Source organism: Chaetodon trifascialis, chromosome 7 (assembly GCF_039877785.1).
Source record: "Chaetodon trifascialis isolate fChaTrf1 chromosome 7, fChaTrf1.hap1, whole genome shotgun sequence".
In the NCBI taxonomy this organism is placed as follows: Eukaryota; Metazoa; Chordata; class Actinopteri; order Chaetodontiformes; family Chaetodontidae; genus Chaetodon; species Chaetodon trifascialis.
The window spans coordinates 7,183,402-7,205,115 of record NC_092062.1 but is presented as its reverse complement, the minus strand read 5'-3'; the positions used below and the strand labels follow the sequence as shown (position 1 = coordinate 7,205,115).

At 42.0% G+C, this 21,714-nt stretch overlaps 2 protein-coding genes across 2 annotated transcripts; one reads left to right on the top strand and one right to left on the bottom strand.

Moving 5' to 3' along the window:
- Nucleotides 1-1,442: 1,442 nt before the first annotated feature.
- fbxo43 (F-box protein 43) lies at nt 1,443-5,616 on the bottom strand. The gene is made up of 5 exons (XM_070967207.1): nt 4,814-5,616; nt 3,900-4,655; nt 3,326-3,428; nt 2,817-3,011; nt 1,443-1,691 (listed from the first exon to the last, which is right to left on the bottom strand). Exons 1-5 carry the CDS (start codon nt 5,614-5,616, stop codon nt 1,443-1,445), a joined length of 2,106 nt encoding a protein of 701 aa, XP_070823308.1.
- Nucleotides 5,617-7,480: 1,864 nt separating this feature from the next.
- LOC139334080 (sperm-associated antigen 1-like) lies at nt 7,481-21,653 on the top strand. The gene is made up of 18 exons (XM_070966825.1): nt 7,481-7,628; nt 7,915-8,074; nt 8,189-8,311; nt 8,393-8,463; nt 8,690-8,802; nt 8,919-9,024; nt 9,221-9,351; nt 9,458-9,564; nt 10,034-10,166; nt 11,417-11,872; nt 13,996-14,095; nt 14,666-14,818; nt 15,911-16,068; nt 17,048-17,189; nt 18,079-18,205; nt 18,397-18,561; nt 19,655-19,978; nt 20,207-21,653. Exons 1-18 carry the CDS (start codon nt 7,483-7,485, stop codon nt 20,333-20,335), a joined length of 2,844 nt encoding a protein of 947 aa, XP_070822926.1. The 5' UTR covers nt 7,481-7,482; the 3' UTR covers nt 20,336-21,653.
- The last annotated feature ends 61 nt before the right edge of the window (nt 21,654-21,714 follow it).

Here is a 21,714-nt window from a genome sequence, read left to right as displayed (position 1 = left end):
GTCAGTCAGGAGACACATTCTTCAAGTCAACCCCTAAAACTACAGTACAGACTTCTGTTCATCTTCACAACCAGATTATTCACCACATACACAAACAGTGTAACGATTGTCTACTGGAGGGCTTCTGGCGAGCGCTGTGGGGTCATCAGTTAGGAGTTGTGATTTGCTGCAGTGCAGGACTGATCGGATTCTTCTGCAGACAAACTCAGCTGCCCCACTCACCACCTCAAACAGACCGGTGTCCTGGTTATACAGCAGAGACTCTGGGAAAGACTGGAAGAAAGATGTGAGGGTATAAGAAGGGTGTGTTGTTAAAAATATGCCACATCTGTACATTAGGACTACTTTACCGGCAGATTTAAGAAATGATTGAAGAAGTGAGCCAAAACATCATCAGAGGCCAGAGAGGTCTCCTGCATGGAGATAAGCAAAAAAAAAAACCAAACAACAACACTTGAAAGAGCACCCACTGACCGAGGTAAGGCTTGAAAACCCAAAGCACTTAGTTTGAAAAGAATCTGTCAACAATCAAAACTTGTACTCACAAAATTGCGAGCTGTCAGATGGGGAAACTCTTCATAGAAAGAAAAGCACACGTTACCAAACAAACATTAGTTCCAAAAAAGTAAAGTTTCTGAAAAGTACCGCTCTTACCTGTTGAAATGACTCCACACATTGTTCACTTCAAACTGGCTCCTCAGAAAGACGAGCCAGCCGCAAACCTTTCAGTGTAATTACAGACACACTGCAGGTTGCTATGGAAGTGGAGTCATTTTCAAAACACAGGGGGAGTAAAAGTTTAACTAGAGACAGACAGAGAGAACAAACACAAGGTTGCTTCTTCTAGCAATTTGAGACCTAAAAATAACTTATTCCCAAAATTTACACTGCTGTTAGTCCAAGATTACTTACTTATATGTAGTAAAAAAAAAATTAAATGAGAATGACGTTGTTGTTGCAGTTAAAAGCTCATACCACTAGATGGCACCAAGCACCTACAAATTACTGTACATATTACAAGGAACAAATAACCAACTACTTCGCAAGTGAGAGACCAGTGACACATGTAAAAATAAATAAATAAAAGCATTCAAATTTATTTTAAAACTGCTCTGAAAACATGGTAAAAGTTGAAAATCTCAGAATTCCAAAAAACATTACAGTTGATTGATGTGTGGAAAAATACATCAAGAGCAAAGCGTACTGCTGGAGAGACTTCCTTCACATTCATAATTAAAAAGTAAGGTTTGCATTGAAACAGGGAGGGAAACAGCACACATACAGGCACAAAGACACACTGATAAGTACTGAAATTGCTCTCATATACTGGCTACAAATCAGTTTCCTTGTTGCTTAGCTTCGTCGTCACCTTTAGGCAAAAAAAAAAAAAAAAAGCTTAAGTGACTTAGGCCTAGCAAAGAGGAATACAGTTCACTTTCTGCTCATAGTCTCCGAACGTTTCGCTTGCTTTGAGCGCTTCCTGGAAGAAGCGGATCCTTCTTGCGACGGCCTACAGACTGGCTGCCACACTCTCTGGAGCCGTGGAAAGCACATAGACAAGCTGTGCAAAACTGGAAGGCACAGTCAGCTCTGCTGCACACCCCCTCCCCTTTCACTGAGTGACATCTTGCCGGATGCTGACAGCGAGGGCAAGGTTTGAGGCACTCATCGTTGAAGAGGGTTTTGGCAACCTGAAAGAAAAAAAGTGATTTGAAATGACTCAAAGTAAATGCTTTACATGAACATCTCTGGGCAGTTCCTTCAATAAGGTAAGTTAGAAACTTCATTCATCCTCCACTGAACAGCAAGTAGTACAATATTTGAAAGTAATATTTAATAGATGCTAATATTTCACACAGTCGTGCAGAAGTTTGGGCCCTTTGGGTCAAAATGTCTGTTACTATGAGCAGTTGAATGTAAGATGAACGGATCTCCAAAAGGATGAAACATTCTTTAACATTTTAAGCAAGACGTGTAGTATTTTTGTTCTGTCCAATTTTATAGTGAAAAAAGGAAAGGACAGCCACACAATAACTTCTGCCAAGGTCTCCGACCTTGATCAGCTTGATGGCTGTGGCTGATGGCTATGGCTTGTTCACAGTGACTGTTAGGAAAGGTCAGGTGATGCAAATCTCAAAGCTTTAAAAATACTGTGACTCCTCAAACCTTGTTCCAACAATCGGCAGCCATGGGCTCCTCTAGATGGCTGCCTAGCACTCTGAAATTACAATAATTGATGCCCACAAAGCAGGAGAAGGCAATAAGAAGAGAGTACAGGATTTTCAGGTAGTTCTTTCCTCAATTTGTTCTGTAATTAGAAAATGGCAGTTAACTGGAACAGTGGAGCTCAAATTGAGGTTTGGCTAACCCAGAAAACTTTCAGAGAACTGCTTGAAGGATTGATAGAGCCGTAAATGACCTTTAGGAAGATTTAGCAGACTCTGGAGAAATGATGTACTGTGATCTCAAATTCCATAAAAAGGCTGAAGATGAAAAGACGATGGCTTCTACAACAGGATCATGATCCTCAACACTCCTCAAAACCCACAATGGACTTCCTTCAAAGGCGCAATCTGAAGGTTTTGCAGCAGCTCTCACAGTCCCTGGACCTAAACAGCATTGAAAATCTGTGGACAGACCTCAAAAGAGCAGTGCATCCAAGACAGCCCGAGAATCTCACAGAAGAATCTCATCGGGTCATCTTTTGCTTGCTTAGTTATTCACAGTAACAGAACTTTTGATCAGGGTGACTCAAACTTTGCATGTCACTGTGTCATCTCTCAAAGGAAATCTAGCGTAGTAGTTTTAAAACTCACTTCTAGAAATTTTTCCCGTTTGCTGCTACTGCCTGAATGTAAGACGCTGTGCTCTAATGGGGTTAAAGATCTGTTTCCTGACTGCGGGGTGCAGTAGCTGGAGGTCCTAGACTGGGCCTGAATTGTCTTGAGTGCCGACCTCTTGGCCAGAGTGAGTCTGGTCTCTGCGTCAGGAACATGGACAGCACCACTGAGCTACAAGACAAGAGCAGAAAGTTAGACACTCTTTGCAGCTATTAGTCATTTCCACATTGACAGGTTAGATAACTGTAACAATGTCTCAAATGTTGTTACACCAAATCACCTGGGACAGTAAAATGCTGTGAAGTGTGCTTTTTCTTTCTTTCTTTTTTTTTTTTTAACACTGCTATCCAGTTTTTCCTTCAACAGCACACAGAAAATACCTGCTGAGGCAGACGGCAAAAGCCACAGTGCCCTTTGTATCACCTGCATACCGATATGAACTGTCCAGCCATTCATAACAGTGGCTAATAAGGTAAATCACCTACCTCAAGTGCAGCCTCCACTTCATTCAGGTGATTTCTGCTCTTAAAACTAGCTTGCTTGTCTTGCTGGATTATTTCATTCCAACTCTTGCACACCTCACCACAACTGCCAAACACAAACAAATGCATGCATGAGAACAACAATTTCAGTCCTCAGTGTACCTTTAATACTGACTGTGTTCTTGACAAGTCTACAAATGTAACTGTTCTGCTTGTCAATATTAAAAACCGCATTGGTTACACTTTTTGATTTTGATAGTTTAGTTGGATACATACAATTTAGACTAGTACTAATACTTTCATTTGAGCTAAGTAAATGAATTCTACAGGATTCTGCACAATTTATGATTCTATTCACAATTATAGCTTAATGCTACCATCACAAGTCATTATTTTCAGAACAATGAACCAAAAAAAATAAATAAATGAATTGGGAATTGAGCTACTTGACCTTTGAGAAGGAAGGTCATACAATTATGCAGAGCTATACAGTACATGTAACAAAAATACGACAGTAAATTAGATTTTAGTTTGAGTATATTGACAGTTAAGTGTGTTGAAAACATTAACTCTTCACCTGTAGATGCTCTCAGAGGTCAGGTGGCTGAGGATGACAGCCAGGATGTGTCTGAGGTTCCTCTTCTTCAGCTCTGTGAATATATCCACCTTGCCCAGGCCCATCTTCCTGCCGATCAGCCCTGCCAATGGCATGGTGGTCCTGAACATCTCTGGGGTTTCAGTCAGTGCTGCTGTGCACTTCAGCTGCTCCTTCAGGCTTGGACTTTGGCCAACAAGCATCTGAGCTTTCTGCTGGCACATAGCATGAACGAGCTGCAAAGCTGGAGTCAGAGAGAGATTGACTGGGGTTGTCCGGAGAGGAGTTACTTCGGGGTTGGCAGGAGTTGTGCTAAAAGGTGTCATGTTTTCTAGCTTGGTTGTAGTCACTCTTAGTGGTGTGGCGTAGTCTTGTTTTGAAGACGCCAAATTATCAGAGGTCATGCTATGACCACAATTAACAGAAAGGACACTGTGAGGTGTGGCACTGTCAACAAAAACCGAGTCTTCCTTAGAATGACTGTGGCACTGGTGAAGATGTTCATGTTTTCTTTCTGTTGGGTCTTCCTCAGACTGAGAGCCCCCTTCTTTAAGTGTAGAAAGCCTGTGCTGACGCTGCAAACGGGAGCGCCGCTTCGCCTCTGCCAGATTTGGGGTTTCATTGTTTCCTCTGGAGACAGAAAGGAGCAGCTCATGGAATGAGCCGTCGTGATCAACCGAGGAGTCTTGTGATTTATCAAGGGTCAGGGAACTGAAACCACTGTCTTCAAACACAGACCTGTTTCAGGGTTACAAGAGGGTTAATACAGGGAAGCTTTCTGATTAATGTACGGAATAATCCTTTATTAATTGCTTCTCCAAGTATTCAACTGAGTAAAGGTAAGATAGAATTTAAAAATCCATTTGGTCATTTAGAAAGTGTCAAAAAGCACATACCTGGTGTATTTTGGTTTACGTGTCGACGATGGCGTGAACAAGACACTTGAGCTGTCATTTAGGTTATTTGTCACACTGCTGATTGGTGATTGAGAATTTTCCTTAGATGGTGTAGGAATGGCTTTGCTAAAGCAAGGAGTCTCAATATTAATTTGATCAGAGGCAGAAAAGTTCTCACTAAAATCTGCATCTGAGAGTGAAACTCTTCTCCCAAAAGTGGAAAGGCAACCAGAGTTGAGTTTACCATCTTCAAGAGTGGAGGTCCTCACCTGCGTGTAGAGGAGACGACGTTTCCCACCAGACAGTGGCAGATCCTGCTCCAATTTTAAAGCGCTTGATGCAAAAGCCCCCATCACACTGTCTAGAGAGTCAAACGATGCACTGAGCATGTGTTCGGATCTGACACTGGTGGAGAATTCAGTCCTTCTGGTGCATGGTGATTTTGCATTGTCAGTTTTGACATCTGTGGCGGTCCTGCACAGTAAAAGTCTGTGTCGCAACGAGGAATCTCTTTTAGGAGTTTCACACCAGCTAACTGCTGATCGCTGCTGTATTCCCCTGAAGTCCTTGCCCAAAAATCCAGCTGATTCTCTGGTCCTCTCCTTGGGTGTGACAGACAGCCTGAGGTTCTCTTTAGGGGTTTCAGTGAATTCTACTGGAGACAAAGACCTACAGGGGTCAACCCCACTGCTGCTCAGTGGGCTGTGGAACAAACCTGAGTATCCACTGTCAGAGCAGTCATCATAACAGTGCTGGCCTTTGCAGCTCTCAAGGTAGATGTTTGATTGAGGTGTGCACTGCATTTTCTTCCCTCTGTATGCTTGTTTTGTCCTAAACACAGGATTCACCGAGGGCCGATGATGTCAAGTGACCTGAAGATAACAACAAGGAGTATGTGAGACTACTCAAGGACAGATGAACAGCATGCACTGTGCCAGTCTGGGAACAAATTTATCCAAACAAAAAGTGATACAGGTCTAACAAGAAATTATCACTTTAGTAGGGACAACTTACACAAGAATAAACATAAACTACCTTAAATGCTGCCAGTGTTTGGAGTTATTTCTAGGTAGGTGGTGACATGCTGGACTCACACTCGGAACCTCTGGAGTTTGTCGTGAGAGATGAGCCAAGTGATAAAAAGATGTCGTTCTTCAGTGGTTCTCATATATACTACCAGTTTGTCGAAGACAGTTGTCAAAGAAAGTCAGCTGACTCAACCCCACACAGTCTCAGCTGGTTCATCAGCGTTGCTATGACAGCGCGTGTTGTCGATTTAAATCCCCCGTCGCGTGCTCTCGATGCCGCTGTAAAGTGGGCGATAGCCGCCAAAACGAACAACCTCGGGGAGTCATACGAGGGTCAACAAGGGGTTGTGCCACCTGTACACGGCTTTATTTCCAGTTACTTAACACCGGGTAGGAGCACAGTTGGCTCATTAGCTGCCCATTCATCTTGGTCTGAGTTCCCTGACTACGAGGTAAAAAATGACGCTGCTGTGCACAAATTAAGCACAATTGTTCAAAGACACCTAAAACTTGATACAGTTTATCATAGTTAATTACATTTAAGACTAAAGTTAAGTTAAAAGCCTTAATTTTACAGAAAAAAACAAACGCAGTAAGGCTCCCTTAGGTTCAAAATACATCCTTATTAGAGCAATTAGCGTGATGTGAGAACACCTGTGTCAATTACCGAGTTACATTTTGTATAGGGCACTGATATCTAACGTTACCTAAAAATCTGACTGCGCACCCCTCCACAATGCGACGTCAGACACTGTTAAATATCAAAATGTCATTAGGTTTGTACTAAGGATTAATTAATTCAATTCAAGTTAGCTAAATCCTCTTATTTGGGACTGTAGGATGGCTGGAGCCAAATTAACGTTACACCCAGTAATGTGAGCAATACAGACCACATGGTGTGGTAAACTAATGAGTTATCACCGTAACTATGCCTCCTAAAACCACAACCGCTGCTAGGTGACGTTAGCGGGTTGCCAGACATACAATTAGCTGTGTCGTAAATTGCAAATAAATAAAGAAATAAAAATAAAAAAAATAAAAAATAAAAATAAAAAAGTATTACACATAGAGTTATAAAGCAAACACTTACATTTGGATAAAACTGGGTAAATAAACGTTGTCTCCTCAGGCTCAATTCTAGGCCTCAGCTCGCACCCCTCGTCGTTGTTTCTGTTTGCTGAGGCTACATGTTCGTCTGCAGGCAGCCCCCAGCCACGTTTTCAAATTTGGAGCCCAGTGTTGACCGTGTCACGTGTTTCCGCTTTGGCATCAGCCTTCTTCCGCGTGTAGTTGTCATAGTAACAGAGACCTCTTTGCCGATGAGAGTTTAGCCAAACAGCAGCAGGTAAAGTTACTTCCTTTAATTTTGAGTGCGTTAAGAAAAGTTAAGAGGAACACTGAAATTTACTGAAGAAAATTCTGCCTCGCCTTAACGTTACTTCCTCATATATGAACATGAAACTCATTTCACCTAAAGTGCTTAAGTTAACGCTTTCTAGCTAAATTAACAATAACGTTGGGTTAGCTAACTTTATTGAGCTGGCAACAGTTATATAGCTACTATTCAGAGCCACTGTATCAACCGCATTTACACAACATTGTTTGACATGATAATTGAGCAAACTGACATTCTTCCCAGCTATGAGCGCAGATGCAGTTTTCTCTCTTCAAAACCAGTCCGCCGCCATTGACCATAGCGGGAAGGTCCCTGTCGAGCACCTGGACTATGATTACATTGAAAAATGCAAAGATGTAAAATACCTGGAGAAGATCTTGAGAGTGCTGAGGTAAAAGCCACATAACCGAGCTTGAGATGTGAGGAGGCAGAGTCATTTTTGTGTTAATCCAATCTTCACAATATTTAATAATATTACTTTATATTGTTGGTGAGCTTTTCTTCATTAAGCTAATTCTGTCATCATGGGAAAATGTATATGCTATATTAAAAATAGATCACACGCCACTGGTTGCAAAAGGATATTAGAGCACAACATAATACCATCTGATAAACATGACTGAAAATATTGCTAGGAATTTGGGCTTTCGGAAAGTAATGTTTTACTTTGTGTAAAGGTCTGGTGACGAGGGCATTTATCCTCATCTGATCAAGTTCTGTGAGAGTCACTTGGAGAAATTGGATCCGAGGAGCCGAGCTCTCAGGAAGGAGACCCCAGTGGCCACAGCAGCAAGCCTCTCTAGAGATGAGTGGAGCCGAATTGTTGATGAGTTGAAGGTATAGTACACAATGCAATGTAGTTTTTATCAATCCTGCTCACTGCCTGCTCTCTCCTTATAGGGTAATTTCTCTTAAAATGAGTCAAACATTTTTGTATTAAATACTTTACAGACATGGCAAGAAGAAACAAAAAAGACTGAGATTTCACTAAAACAGCAGTCAGTGTTTGATGATCCAGTTAAAGAAAATATGCCACCCATAAGAGGTTCCAACTGCTCCGTTCCACTTAGTCAGGTAAAAATTGTGCCCAGCTGTGTATGTAACATGTATGCAAGAAAACTACTGCCACTATAATAAAGTCTTATGTCATCGCAGACTTCAGCTCCAAAAGAAAAGAGGAATTCTTCAACACACATTCTCCCACGTGACTATCGAGAATGGGACAAGTGAGTCATTTTGTGTCTACATTTGTCTATTATATTCAGAAGAAAGAGCACACTGTTACAGCAGCTGCAGGCACTGTACATAAAAGGTTCCTTGCATTTTGCTTTGTAAAAGGCCTTAGCTACACTTCATTTATTTCAATGATCCACAGTATAACACTTGATGCTGTTCTAGAGCGTCATTTTGTAAAATGTTCCCTTGCTCAAATGTATTTAACTCTATTTCCAGGTTTGATGTGGAAAAAGAATGTGAAAGAATCGATGGAAATGTGGTCAAAAATGATCCACCTGCCATTATAAACACAAGATACCCCAAGATCAAGACTTCAGTGGATGCTTCATGTAATGTATTATGTATTATGCATCTCAGATTTTTTTGGGCATCTTTGCAAAGCATTGTGTATACTTCAGTTGTGTGGTTATGTGTCTGAATTGTGCGGTCTCCACAATATATCCAGTGCTGACACAACAGGAAAAGCTCCTTCTGGCAAATCGTGAAAAAGACAAAGGCAATGAAGCTTTCAGAGCGAGCGATTATGAGGAGGCAGTGGCATACTATTCCAGGTCAGGCTCTTAAAGCAACTCCTTTACTACAGGAAAAACAACTTCTCTGAAGGGGATTATATTATGTTGCCTGGCATTTTATTAGACTGCTGTTGTTCATTCAGGTCTGATTTAATTCCCATTTACTGTACCTCTTAAGTGTTTGTCCATTAGCCTCATTAGAAATAAAGATCTTTTTTATTTCCTTCCATTACAGGAGCATCTCCATTGTACCAACTGTGGCTGCATACAACAACAGAGCCCAGACAGAGATCAACCTCAAGCACTGGCACAATGCCATGAGAGACTGCCAGTGGGTACTTACACTGGAACCAGGCAATATGAAAGGTGCTTTCCTTTTTTTACTTACCTAGTTAGTAGTTACTTTTGGGGATTTTCTTAATGTTTATACATACTACATTAGCAACTTTACCGCACTTTTTTTCATCATCAGCCCTGCTACGTCGTGCCACTGTTTATTATCACATGAGCAACTTCCAAATGGCTGCTGAGGACCTGAGGATGGTGCTTCGGGAAGAGCCACAGAATACTGCAGCCACTGTAGGTGATTTAAGCAGAGGCATTTTGATTACATGCCAGCAGCCTTTTTTCCACTAGTTGTCACTGTATTTGTGTAAGATCAGGCACTTGAAAGCAGATTGCAGCTGCTTCAAGGTATTAATAAAATCATATGTAGTGTGTAATTCCTGTAAACAAGGAATGATGTAGCTTTTCAGTTGTTCTGCGTTAGATGGTGAGCTGAAGGTGTTTTTTATTTAGTCGTAATGTCTGCATTACAACAGTCAACATTGTTTCTAAGTCCTTGTTATGCATTATGCATTAGGGATTTTAATGCACTATAAATCCCACAATGGGGGAAAAAATGTTCTTTTTACTTCGTTCATAAGCCATTCATTATAGCTCAGTAGAAAATGTATGATTCGAGTACCAGTAGGTCTGTGACCTTTGCTGACTTACTTAACAGACTTACTGTTGACAAATTCTAATGTGTGAATGATATATGGTTTAGCAACTTCTGTCTGAAACTGAGAAGAAGATGAAGGAATGGCAACCGGAGCAGCAACGCAAAGGCAAAAAAATCTTTATCAAAGAAGTAGAGGAGGAAGATGACAGTGAAGGTGAGACAAAAGCAGAACTGACTGGTGAGATTGTTTGAATGCCTAATGCATAACACATAATCAATATTTATATCTGTGATTTACAGACACAGAGACTATGAACAAGCCAGTTGTAATTCCCTGAGTCCATCTAGAAATCTATCAATGATCAATTTAAATGGTTCTTTTAACTATATTCAACACAGCATGAAGCTTTTAATTCAGTTGTCTTTTTAAGGAAAAGTGTGGGCTTTTTAAATCAGCATGTTATGTGTGTGTCTAAAGCAGCATTTTGCAGTTCTTTAAAATAGTTGTATCAAGACAGTGCATTGATTTTCAGCAATTATTATTACTGATCGTAAATTAAAAACAACCAAATAAAGAATCCAGTGTAGTAGATATATCTGATATATTGCCATGGTTGATACTATCTACAAATCTTAGCTTATCTCAGACATATTGGTGTTCATATACTGTATTTCAACCAATCAGTAACATATGATTGTGGTGTAGAATGCAAAAGATATGTTTAGGATAGTTTAGAAGCTGTCATCATTACATAGACTTTATATCAAAGAGATCTGTGGTTCCTACTGTAAAATGCCCAGCTCAAAACATGTCTTCTTCTTCTTCTTCTTGCGTTATGATTTTTTTGTCTTAAATGGATGTGGGCTGACAAACCATTTTTAAACTCTCAAATATCAATATTCAGCCTCAATAAACCAGTAATGGTTGCCCTGATTTATGGAACTTAGAAGTCGGTATTGAAATTTAGATATATACTGTAAAGACTTGCAGAATACTCTGTGTAGTGTAAATAGCCAATATTTTGAGAAGTCGTGTGTTTTTACACCACACTCTAGTATGTCTGTATATTATGGCTGGATTTAGTCCCACTATAGCTGCCTGGCATAGGATTTGCCCTCTAATCAGCTCATGATTTATACAAAACATCTGAGGGAGCTTCAGCAGTGCTGGTAATAGTAGGGCAGTCATTTTCATCACAAACCCTTCTGTCTGCCTGTGCTATAGATAGAGGAAACACCCCCTGTCCCTCTGGGTAGCGTGACATACTATGTGTGCGTGTGTTAGCTGCCCTGCCCCCACCCAGCACTTCTGTAATTCACTGTTGAGAGTGGCTGCTTCCTGGAACTCCCTCTTTGAAGTGGCTCTGTGTCATGCGTGTCCAACCCTCCCCCACTGTGATGTAACCGCTGACTCCTTCCTGTGGGTGTGTCTCCCCCCTCTCACTCTGTCTCTCCCTCTGCCTCTCCCTCCCTCCCTCTCCCTACCAGCTTGTCCGGTTGAACCTAGCCAGCCTGTGGGAGGGGAGGAGAGCTCAGCTGCTCCTGCCGAAAGGGGAGACATGGGTAACGCTCAAAAAAAGCCCCACGGCAGAGGAGACGGGGGTCCACACAGTGAGTTCAACAACTCCCACCATGGACACTGGAGGAGCAAAGGAGGAAGCTCTGACAAGTACAAAGTCACACAGGAGTCCAAGGAAAAGGTGACTAATGGAACAAGCAAGAGGGGGTCGACAGCCTCAGTCCAGGCTGATCAGAGCAGCAGTGGTAAGGAGACTTCAGTTGGAGGAAATGCTGGGAAAACTGTCAACCTTGATGCCCCATGTGGAGCCCTGCCCCCACCTCTGTCCCGGCTAAAGAATGAAGGAAACCTGCTGTTTAAAAACGGACAGTTTGCTGATGCACTGGAGAAATACTCACTTGCCATTCAAGGCTACAAAGATTCAGGTAAGGCGAAAGAGTCCTCATAGCTAATGCTGTTCTTGTTATTGTAGTCTGAGGTGGCTGGTGGTACTTCAGTCTCATATTATGTAAGGTTTTGGTTGATGCATGACATTGGAGAGAAGTTAACTATGCACCCTTCATGTCAGTGAACATAAAGCATTTCTACTGACATGAGTGTATTAAATAAGCTGTGACTTGTAACAAATGGCCTGTAGTTTGACTTATGTGTCATCACAAGTCACACATATCTGAATAGAAATTGCTTTATGGGGTTTAATACGGTGGAGACCCTTTCCTGCAATGTGCCAGTACATTTGTAAATCAAAGGTCATGACCTTGCAGTTATAATTCTAGTACATTGACTCACAGTGCAGGACACAACAAAAATAAAATACCAGAAAGGACATTTTCCATGAGAGAAATTATACCTCAACAACAGAAACGATCTCTCCCAGAAGCAGCCCATATTAGTGTAGGGTCAAGTCTTGAAACAGTAGAGAAAATTTCAGTATCCAAGAGCCAAAATGTTGGGCTGTTTGTTTGCGTGTTTAGTGATTTTGTCCCAACAGCAATGCGTCACAATGTGGCTGTTGTGGTATATACGGACAGTGTTTCTGTTTTAGCCTCAGCCTGGCACTAAGCCTCTCAGCTCAGGTCTGTCCAGGTCACATGACCACTAACCACTCACTGTGAAATTGAATTTGTGGGACCTCGGCTATAATTCTCACAGAGGGAGAAAGTGAGCAATTGATGGAGGGAGAGAAACCGCTGCCTGTCAGACCTTCCACCATCAAACATCCTCTCCCTGCCATAATGACCTCACTAGCAATTGTTCCACTGAATGAGAAAGTGACTGGACATCAACATCATCCAAGGTCCGTCGGCTGACTAATGTAGGCAAGGCTACATTTAATGCTAACAGCCTGCAGCTGAGAGCAGAGATGAGGATACATTCACTGAATTCCTTTAAACCACTTGAACATGCTATGTGTCAGTGGTCTGTCAAAATGGACATGTCTAAAACAAAACTCATAATATTGACATTCAGACTGTTTTTTGAATTTTTTACAAGGTCTCAAAGTCACGTTTGGGTCAGTATATGGATGCCCTAGTTCATACCTCTAACATATTGTATGTGCTGTCACAGTAACCTAACTAAGTGTGAGCAGTTGCTTAGACATCATCATCGCTGCCTCACTGTGTCATCATCCATAATCTAATTTCATCTGATGAGGTGGCATGCTAAGCTGACTGTATTTAGTGATGCTCTGCCGGTAATATACAGTATAGGCCTAGCTGATCTGCCTGTGTCAGTGATAATGATGGTGGAGTGAAATACCTGTTAGGCAAGTGGAGAGAATCGCAAACATACTGTGCACTCTGTGTGAGCAAGTTGTTGAACCTCGGTTAGAAAATTGGTTTGATGAGCTTTTCCTTGATCGTCATTCTTATGTTTTTCATCTTTCCGGCTCTGGACCTCAAAGTGCTAGTTTTGTGGAATAGCAGGACATATTAGTGGAAGAACAGGATGGCCAGCTGCTCCGTTTTAGGTCCTAACAAAGAGTTTAAGAAATCTTGGTTTAAGCTGCGTGGAGTCCAGACTTGTACCTCAGGTTACAAGTTCAGTTAAAAAATGCAAGTTACTCAGATTAGAAGATCAGTGATCACATGATTGTTGCGTGTGTAATAGTCTGCACTCATCAGTATCAGACAGCATCTTACAATTAAGTGGTTTTGAAAATCACACTTCCAATGCTGACGCAGCAAAAACAGTGAGGGGTGACGAGTTATTGGCAATATAAAAGACACGTTTTTCTTTTTGTAGTCCATGTCCTTCTTAATCAGTACTCCCATGTGTCCCATAGTTACATAATACATTAAACTGTCTGATTCAGTCAGAAACCTCTGAACATTCTAAATGATTCATAACACATACAGACTTGCTCTTGTTAAAGCTGCGCCAAAGCCAGTCAAGAAGTTCTTTAAAGCCTATTAAAATTTTTGCCACTTCGAACATTTTCTGTGTAACAGGTCCAAAGGTGTTGCCAAGCTACATGCGCAGTTTCTGAGTTGCATTTCCAAAGTATTTTACTTGTCGTATTTGTGATGTGTCTCTTTTTGTACAGGGATTGATAGTCCGGAGGATCTATGTATTCTGTATTCTAACAGAGCAGCTTGCTACCTTAAAGATGGAAACAGTCAAGACTGCATACAGGACTGCACAAAGTGAGTGACTTTGTTTATGTGACTTTGTAACACAGTGTGCATCAGTGGAGTTAGGAGTAATGTTAGCTGTGGGTGTCAACCCAGAGTTCACAGTTGACAGTGGATCTTAACTTGAGAATTCCACACAGCTTCCCAGTTTTTGTAGACAGCCTGATCATTCAGCATACCTCAGTCGCACATCATTTTATGAGGGGATTTGCACTGGGGTGTGTCGTAAGGGATTTTCATTAATCTCTTTAGAGTGGTTTTATGCGCAGCAAACTCAGGGTAATTTGAGGGACGCTCCCATGAGAAAACCTTTGAGTGCTTGTTTGCTGCAGATTCAACTTCTAGGGTAAACAAGAAAAGTAGGTTGTGTAACAGTTTATTCACACATCAAAACAGTACATGTAATACATACAGTACTATGTGCTTACACAGCAACACAAGAACAGATCCACTTTGAAATCTGTCACATATATATAGATTCTCAATCAGGACGGACAGTGCTCTCAGAGTGTAGCATCTATAGGAGAGGCAGCAGACTTGATCCTTTGCTCCTGTCTCATCACATCTATTTATACCGACCAGAGCCCTGGAGCTGCAGCCTTTCTCCCTCAAGCCCCTCCTGCGCCGGGCCATGGCTTATGAGTCCCTGGAGCGCTACCGTAAGGCCTACGTGGATTACAAGACTGTCCTACAGATAGACATCAGTGTGCAGGCAGCCCACGACAGCGTCAACAGGTATTAATCTTCTGACCTCAGCTGAGAGACTGCAGAGGCCAAGGAGATGTCTGCACTGAACTGACTCAATAAGTTTAAGCATTTGCATTCACATTTATGAATGGTCTTACTGGCATGACAAAGCCAGCATTTGGCTAAATATTACAGTGCCTGTGACAGATCTTTGGGTGGCGGTGGCTACTTGCACTGAAATGGACATCTATGATGACAGTGTTTTTGCTATCCATTTGAATTCTGGGTGACACATGATATCATTAGGTGTCTTAGATAAGCAGATGAAAAGAGGAATGAGAGGGAGAAACTTTTATTTCTAACATGTCTCACCTGTTTTACTATTGTTGTTGTTGTATTAAGATTTTATTTCATTCCATTTTGTATTATTTTAATTGCCTGACTTTATCGGCTTCAGTTCTGACATTATTTAGTACTGCTTCAACCATGCAAAGTACTTTGTAACTTTGTTTTGTTATTATTATTATTATTGTTGCGGTTGTTATTGTTGTTGTTGTTGTTCTTGTAGGGATATTTTATTGCTCTATCTAGTGTAATAATATTTCCATACTTTAAACTGCATTGTAACATAATCAGAAGACTAAATGAAAACAAATCAAATGAACAAGCAGACAGAGTCTAATTAGTGGCTAACAGATTTAGCTGGTGTTCAGAAGCTTCTCCAGCTACAGGCTAATTATGGCTGTCAGGGTGCATGCCCTCTCTCTGTTATGCAATCGGAAAAGTCACCTGGCTGCTTTGCATTCAGGAGGACCAGAGGGACGTAGCTTTAGCATATGTCCATATACAGTATGCATGTGTGTGTGTGTGTGTGTGTGTGTGTATGTGTGTGTGTGTGTGTGTGTGTGTGTGTGTGTGTGTGTGTGTGTGTGTGTGTGTGTGTGTGTGTGTGTGTGTGTGTGTGTGTGTGTGTGTGTGTGTGTGTGTGCATGCGTGCTAGAATAACAAACATATTAAACTGCGAAGAGGTGCTATTAGCAAACACCTTCTGTGAGCCTCTTTAAAATCAGGTCCGTGTGTATAGTATATTCCACTGTCATGTTAATATCCGTGTATTGACTGATGTGCGTCCTCCTCCAGGATCACCCGGCTGCTGATTGAGCAGGATGGTACAGAGTGGAGAGAGAAACTTCCTGACATCCCCCTGGTGCCCCTGTCAGCTCAGCAGCACCACAGAGAGGAGCCGCCCAGCGCAGAGGTCCTCCAGGCCCGAGCAGAGAAGGCAGCCAGGGATGCAGGTCTGTTCTGAAAAAGTCATAATCATGAGTTTTGAAGTTTGGCCCCCACAACACAGGATTACACTTACTGGTGTGAAGTGGGCTTTGGATTATTCTTTGTGCAATAAAGTATTGACATGTCTGACTCCCATGTAAATTCTTAAACTGTGGATGGATTAATGAATACAAGCGTGACGTTAGGGAAAAATAGCCCTGTGCTTTCCAAAGCCAATGGTTATTCGTGAGCTGGGAAGTGCCAGTGTGAAAAGCCTTAATGATTTTAAAAGCAGGTGTCTTGTGACTCATAACTAGTGTTACAAATTGCATTTTTCATGCAAAGCATATGACGAACTCCTAAAGGACTACACAACTATATATGTATATAATACTTCCAAAATGCTGAAAGGTTAGCTCCCCCTCAGGCAACGACAACAGGAAAATGTCATGAACATTAATAATTTTCAACGCAGGACTCTTACTTAAGTATTTGAGTTTTTACATTATGGTATTGAATAGAAGAGAATAGACTCAGCTCGTCCTTGTTTCTCTGTTACTCTGCAGTGAGACAGGGCGAAGATGTTAAAGGCTTAATTTTTATATAAGTGGACGTGTCACCTCTGTTCACTGACCATGCAGGTTCTTCATTCCCTGGGCTGTGCTAAAGCTGTTATTTTTAAACTCTAATGAAAGACCAGACCTGCTGGCACAGTTTCTTTTCCCAAAAGACACTCTGCGGCAGATTGATTTGCCCTTAGTCCACATTGTGACTGATTGCTGACTTAACTCTCATGCCTCAGGTCCAGCTACCACAGCATTAATTTCAAGGGTTTAAACCCTGAAGCTTTATAGCATGGAAGACTGGCCTATTTCCATGTGTTAGGTTTTCTTAGAAATAAAAGGGAGATAAGTTAAAATGTGGATTCATTACTTCATCAAAAAGGGGAGTTGAATTGCTCTTTGTGTGAATAAGTAATAATCAACGCTTTAATTTGTCTTCCAGAAAGGAAAGCAGAAGTCCGTTTTACAGGTTTGAAGCAAGAAGGGAATGACTTTGTGAAGAAGGGCCAGTTCCAGGATGCACTGGGAAAGTACACTGAATGCCTTAAGATAAAGCCAGAAGAGTGTGCTATCTACACCAACAGGTTAGAGGCTCCGTCTACCTCAGCATGAACAAACACACACCGAGCTATGGTCTCTTTCACTTTCTCTTCTTCACTATTACTCTTTACTTCTCATGGTTCTTTTCCTGATAAAGCCGAGATGACAGAAAACACACAGAAAATCTATTTATTCCTGTGGATAAATTAAAACAGACTGATTCATGATCCACAGCTGTCATCTGTCAGGTGGTGCATTCAGCTCTGCAGCTAATCCCAATCAGTCGTCAGCCTGTCACTGGTAGTAAATTAGCATGTATTGTTGGTAAGTTGGAACAGAATGGCCGAGGCTCAGGATGCAGCTGCCTGCTTTCGTACTGTTTATCACAACTCATATAGCCACTCTCATTTTCTTTTATCCTACATCTAAAGAGAAATACAGGAAGCATAGTGCATGCAGCGGACAGGTCTGACTTCATTCTGTTTCCATCTGCCACCCTACCTACCCCCTCCTTTCTTCATCACAATAGTAGGCAGATTGTTGACCATGTCACAGAGGAAAAATGTCCTATTGTGCGTTCATGTTTGTGAATGTAGGTTGAGCTGTGCTGTGGAAATGAGCTTGTATGTACAGCCACAAAAGAGCAAACACAACCTTGTTGCTGCCATTAAGCTGCTGAGACCCTTTTGACTGAAAATACTGACAGCACATGCATGAAGAAGACAAAGATATTAGAGCGAACGTCAGAGACGTTATATCGTATCTCATCCATTTCAAATGCAAATGATCTGTTTCATGCCCTCAGCCTTTATTGTGAAGTCTGATTGACAGTTGATGAGTATGAAAGGATGATACCTTTTAGTCATGCATCAAATACAATTAGCTGCTGGTTACAATACAGAACCCACAAGCGACGTGTGTCTGTGCTTGCAGAGCCCTGTGCTACTTGAAGATGGAAAGGTTTACTGAGGCCAAGCAGGACTGTGATGCAGCACTGAAACTGGAGCCATCCAATAAGAAGGCCTTCTATAGACGAGCAATGGCCAATAAAGGTCTCAAGGTGAGGAGAGCTGGCCATTAATGACTAATGCCACCAGGGAATGTGTTCATTTCAAAGGAGGGTGGGAGGGAAATCCTTAAATTTACCCCAAATTGTGCGTGAAAGGGGCATATAATTTAATTTCCCACATCTCTCTAAAATGTTTGTTTAAAATTACACTTAAGGCTGTATTTTGTCTGTCCCTCCACCAGGACTACCTGGCATGCAGCTCTGACCTGCAGGAGGTACTGCAGCAGGATCCCAATGTGCAGGAGGCTGAGAAGGAGCTGGAGGAGGTCACAGTGCTGCTCAGACAGAGTCTGGCCAACACCAACGTTTCACCAGCCAAAGCCAGGAAGACCGTCCCCATCACAGAGGTAGGTCCACCTCTACACCTGTATTTCTTGATGAACTTGATGGCTTTGAGTCAGATCCTGTACACGGCTCACCTGGAAAGTGTTTTGTCTTTTTCCACCAATTCTCAGAAAACAGACACATCCACTGTTTACATTCTTTGTCAGTCTATTAGATTTGTGCACATGTGGAAGTGTATGGAGGAAGGTGATATAATGATGGAGGGAGACTGACAGAGCCTGGTTCAGGCTGCCCATCAAGCCTCCTGGAGGAGCTCTGAGTGTTGTGGTGATGTTGGTTTAGTGGCCGTGGTGGGAACTCAGATGAAGCCATGGTACCCAGAAAGACTATCTGGGGGCATTGTTACAGTTTTGTGGTTAAGACACACACCATGTGACTACAACATCCTCAGTGTGATTCTGGCCAGGGCCTCGGCCTGTGCTGCATGTCACAGCCCCCTCTCTGCAAGCACTGCAGAGGGAGCGCTGGAGAACTTCCTGCACATCACACTCGTACTCTTTTTAGTTGACATAATCTCAACCATCAGGTCAAATATACTAATTACATACAGATCACATCCCCATATAAAAGATCAGTGTTTTGGTTTTCCAGCCATGCAAAGACTATATAGCTGAATCGAACTGCTCTCAACAAAAGCTCATGAAAGCTCATGAAAAACGTAGCAGCCATTTCCACCAAACAAACCCAGACAAGCCATTTATCATGTTATCCACCCAGCACCAAATGGCAGAGATCCTGAGTAAAGTGACTGGTGAAGAAAATCAAGCATCTTGCAAGCTAGTCTCTACGCTGTGCCTTATGTTTTGAACTGACTGGCTGTGAGTGTTTCATGCCTGTCTAAGCCATGGAGGTGCTCACTGACACCTAACATGCACATAAAGAAGAGGCTTTTACTTGCAGAACCCTGGACACCAGAATTATAGTATCTTCTCCAACTCTGCTAATCTGTGTTGTGCTGCTATCACTGTGCATTTAAATGAGTGCAGTATGTACAAAGTAAGCGTCTTTTCTCGAAGTTTAAAGCCTCTGCAACAAACCCTCTCTCATTTTTTTCCTCTGTAAACCTCAATCATCTGAGTTCATCTTCTTTCTCAGGTCGAGGGTGATGAGGAAACGACAGCCGGTTCTAACTCAGAGAGCAGCTGCACAGGAGAGGACATCACCATCAACCTCAAGCCAACCAACGCCTACGAGTTCGGCCAGTCTCTGAATGTAGCTCGCTGCAGCGGAAACACAGCGGCCTGCGCTGACCTGCTGGCTTCCACAACCCCAGAGATGCTTCCCCAGCTCCTGAGCACCCAGCTGGATGGACACACCATCAGCTTCATCATGCAGGCACTGGACTCCCACCTCCTGGAGAAAGACCCCAACCTGGTCTACCGACACCTCAACCATCTGCACACTGCCGACAGGTTCTCGGTGAGATATAGTTTATGTCTCGATCACAGAAGGTTTTGTTATTCACAAAAAGCTACAATCTGAGAGGACATACAAAAAAAGTTACCTTCTAAGTCACACATTTACTTCCAGAGCACACATTTAATCTGATAACTACTCCATCGAATAAATCATGAATTTGCTTGTGAGACATCAGTAACCCCTGCAGCTGAGGTTTAGGTGATAAATGGTGATGTGCTGTTCCTGCAGGTTGTACTGATGCTGCTGGAGAAGGAGGAGCATCGCTACATGACTCAGCTGTTTGAGCATCTGTCTGTTGTGGAGAGCACAGAGTTCACAAAGAATGATGTTCAGAATCTGGCCAACAAATACATCTGACCCTCCTGCCCCTGCTCTCTGCTGCATGAGCTGCTGCACCACTACAACTCTTGGATCTATGCAAAACACTGCACAAGAACTGAGTACACAAAAGCAGGAAGCTGCAGAATGTGCCCCAGAGCAATACAATGGAGCTGAGTCACATTCACTCTACTGGTGTGTGCTGGAAAAGATCTGATCACTGTATGCTTGAGTGACAGTATAAGGAATATATTTTTCTCTCCAGAACATTTTGCTATGCAGATTTACTTTTGTACCACGACTAACCATTTGCATTGTACAACAGGCAGGTAGTGGGATGCTATGGACCTCTCACTTGAACTTACTGATAAATAGCATCCAATGTAGACTGTCATGTGAGGCTACAGGCAGGTGTTTCCCCTACAGGCAGTCGAGTGTGCTCAGGACAAGCTCGATTTCCCATACTGAGCTCCAGTTGTTCAGGTCCTTATAATAATAATATTATTATAATAATAAAAGTTTTATTCTGACCATATTTACTGGATTATCTCTGTGGAAGCAAAAGGCCTGCATAATTTCTTCCTGCTGTTCTGTGCAGTATGATGACAGTATCTGTTGAACTGATATCTACCGACTGTTTTAGGAGGAACTACAATTTGTAACCACACATGACTCAGATGCTCTCATGTTTCTTCAGCTATGCAATTAGCAGACCTGAGTTGTAATGTAAACTCACTCTTAAAGGCTGGTGTCTGTGTCTTTTCCGTAAGGAATGACATAATGTCACTCATCCTGTTTGTTTACCAAATTAGCCTGCCAGCCAGCACGCGTCTGCACATTCATCCTCACAGCAGTTCAGCCATGCAGATGTGCACACACTGGAGAGAAGCAGCATCTTTATGGGATGTGTGCCTTGGATTTCAGATTAGGGGTCGACTTACATTTTGGTGAGTGTACAGATACTCCTTAAGAGTTTATTTATGTCATTCAGTAGCTTTTATCAGAATGTTAAATGGCTTGGATTTATGCATCAGAAACGATACATATATTCACTTAGCTACATGCACGTAATTGTTTCAAATGTCATTTGCTAATTTAAAGACATTCTGTCCTCGTTAAGTATTTAACTACTGAATATTCCAGTCATCCAAAAACTGAAGACTGCCTGAATCCAAACCATTCTTTGTTTGCAAGTGTTTTACCAATGCTACATGAATGTACCAAATTTAGTTCAGGATGGCAAGTTGGGGACAAGAGGCAATAATTTCACGTCACAGTTTCTCTTCACTGTGGTTTTAACATTATATTTCAGTAGAGATGTACAATATTCAGCTATTCAATAAACTGGAAAAGTTTTCTTCTCTGTGCTGATGAAATGAAATAGTTAAATAAAAAATTGAATACTCTAATTATTTACA

What these genes read in the sequence shown, in the direction of transcription:
- LOC139334080 (XM_070966825.1), top strand. Translation starts at nt 7,483, where the DNA reads ATGAGCGCAGATGCAGTTTTCTCTCTTCAAAACCAGTCCGCCGCCATT. An exon ending in GACTTCAGTGGATGCTTCAT is followed by an intron (nt 8,803 to 8,918) that starts GTAATGTATTAT and finishes CAATATATCCAG; the next exon opens with TGCTGACACAACAGGAAAAG. An exon ending in TGCATACAGGACTGCACAAA is followed by an intron (nt 14,096 to 14,665) that starts GTGAGTGACTTT and finishes TATACCGACCAG; the next exon opens with AGCCCTGGAGCTGCAGCCTT.
- fbxo43 (XM_070967207.1), bottom strand. Translation starts at nt 5,616, where the DNA reads ATGCAGTGCACACCTCAATCAAACATCTACCTTGAGAGCTGCAAAGGC. An exon ending in AAGTGGAGGCTGCACTTGAG is followed by an intron (nt 3,012 to 3,325) that starts GTAGGTGATTTA and finishes CTTGTCTTGTAG; the next exon opens with CTCAGTGGTGCTGTCCATGT. An exon ending in AACGGGAAAAATTTCTAGAA is followed by an intron (nt 1,692 to 2,816) that starts GTGAGTTTTAAA and finishes TTTTTCTTTCAG; the next exon opens with GTTGCCAAAACCCTCTTCAA.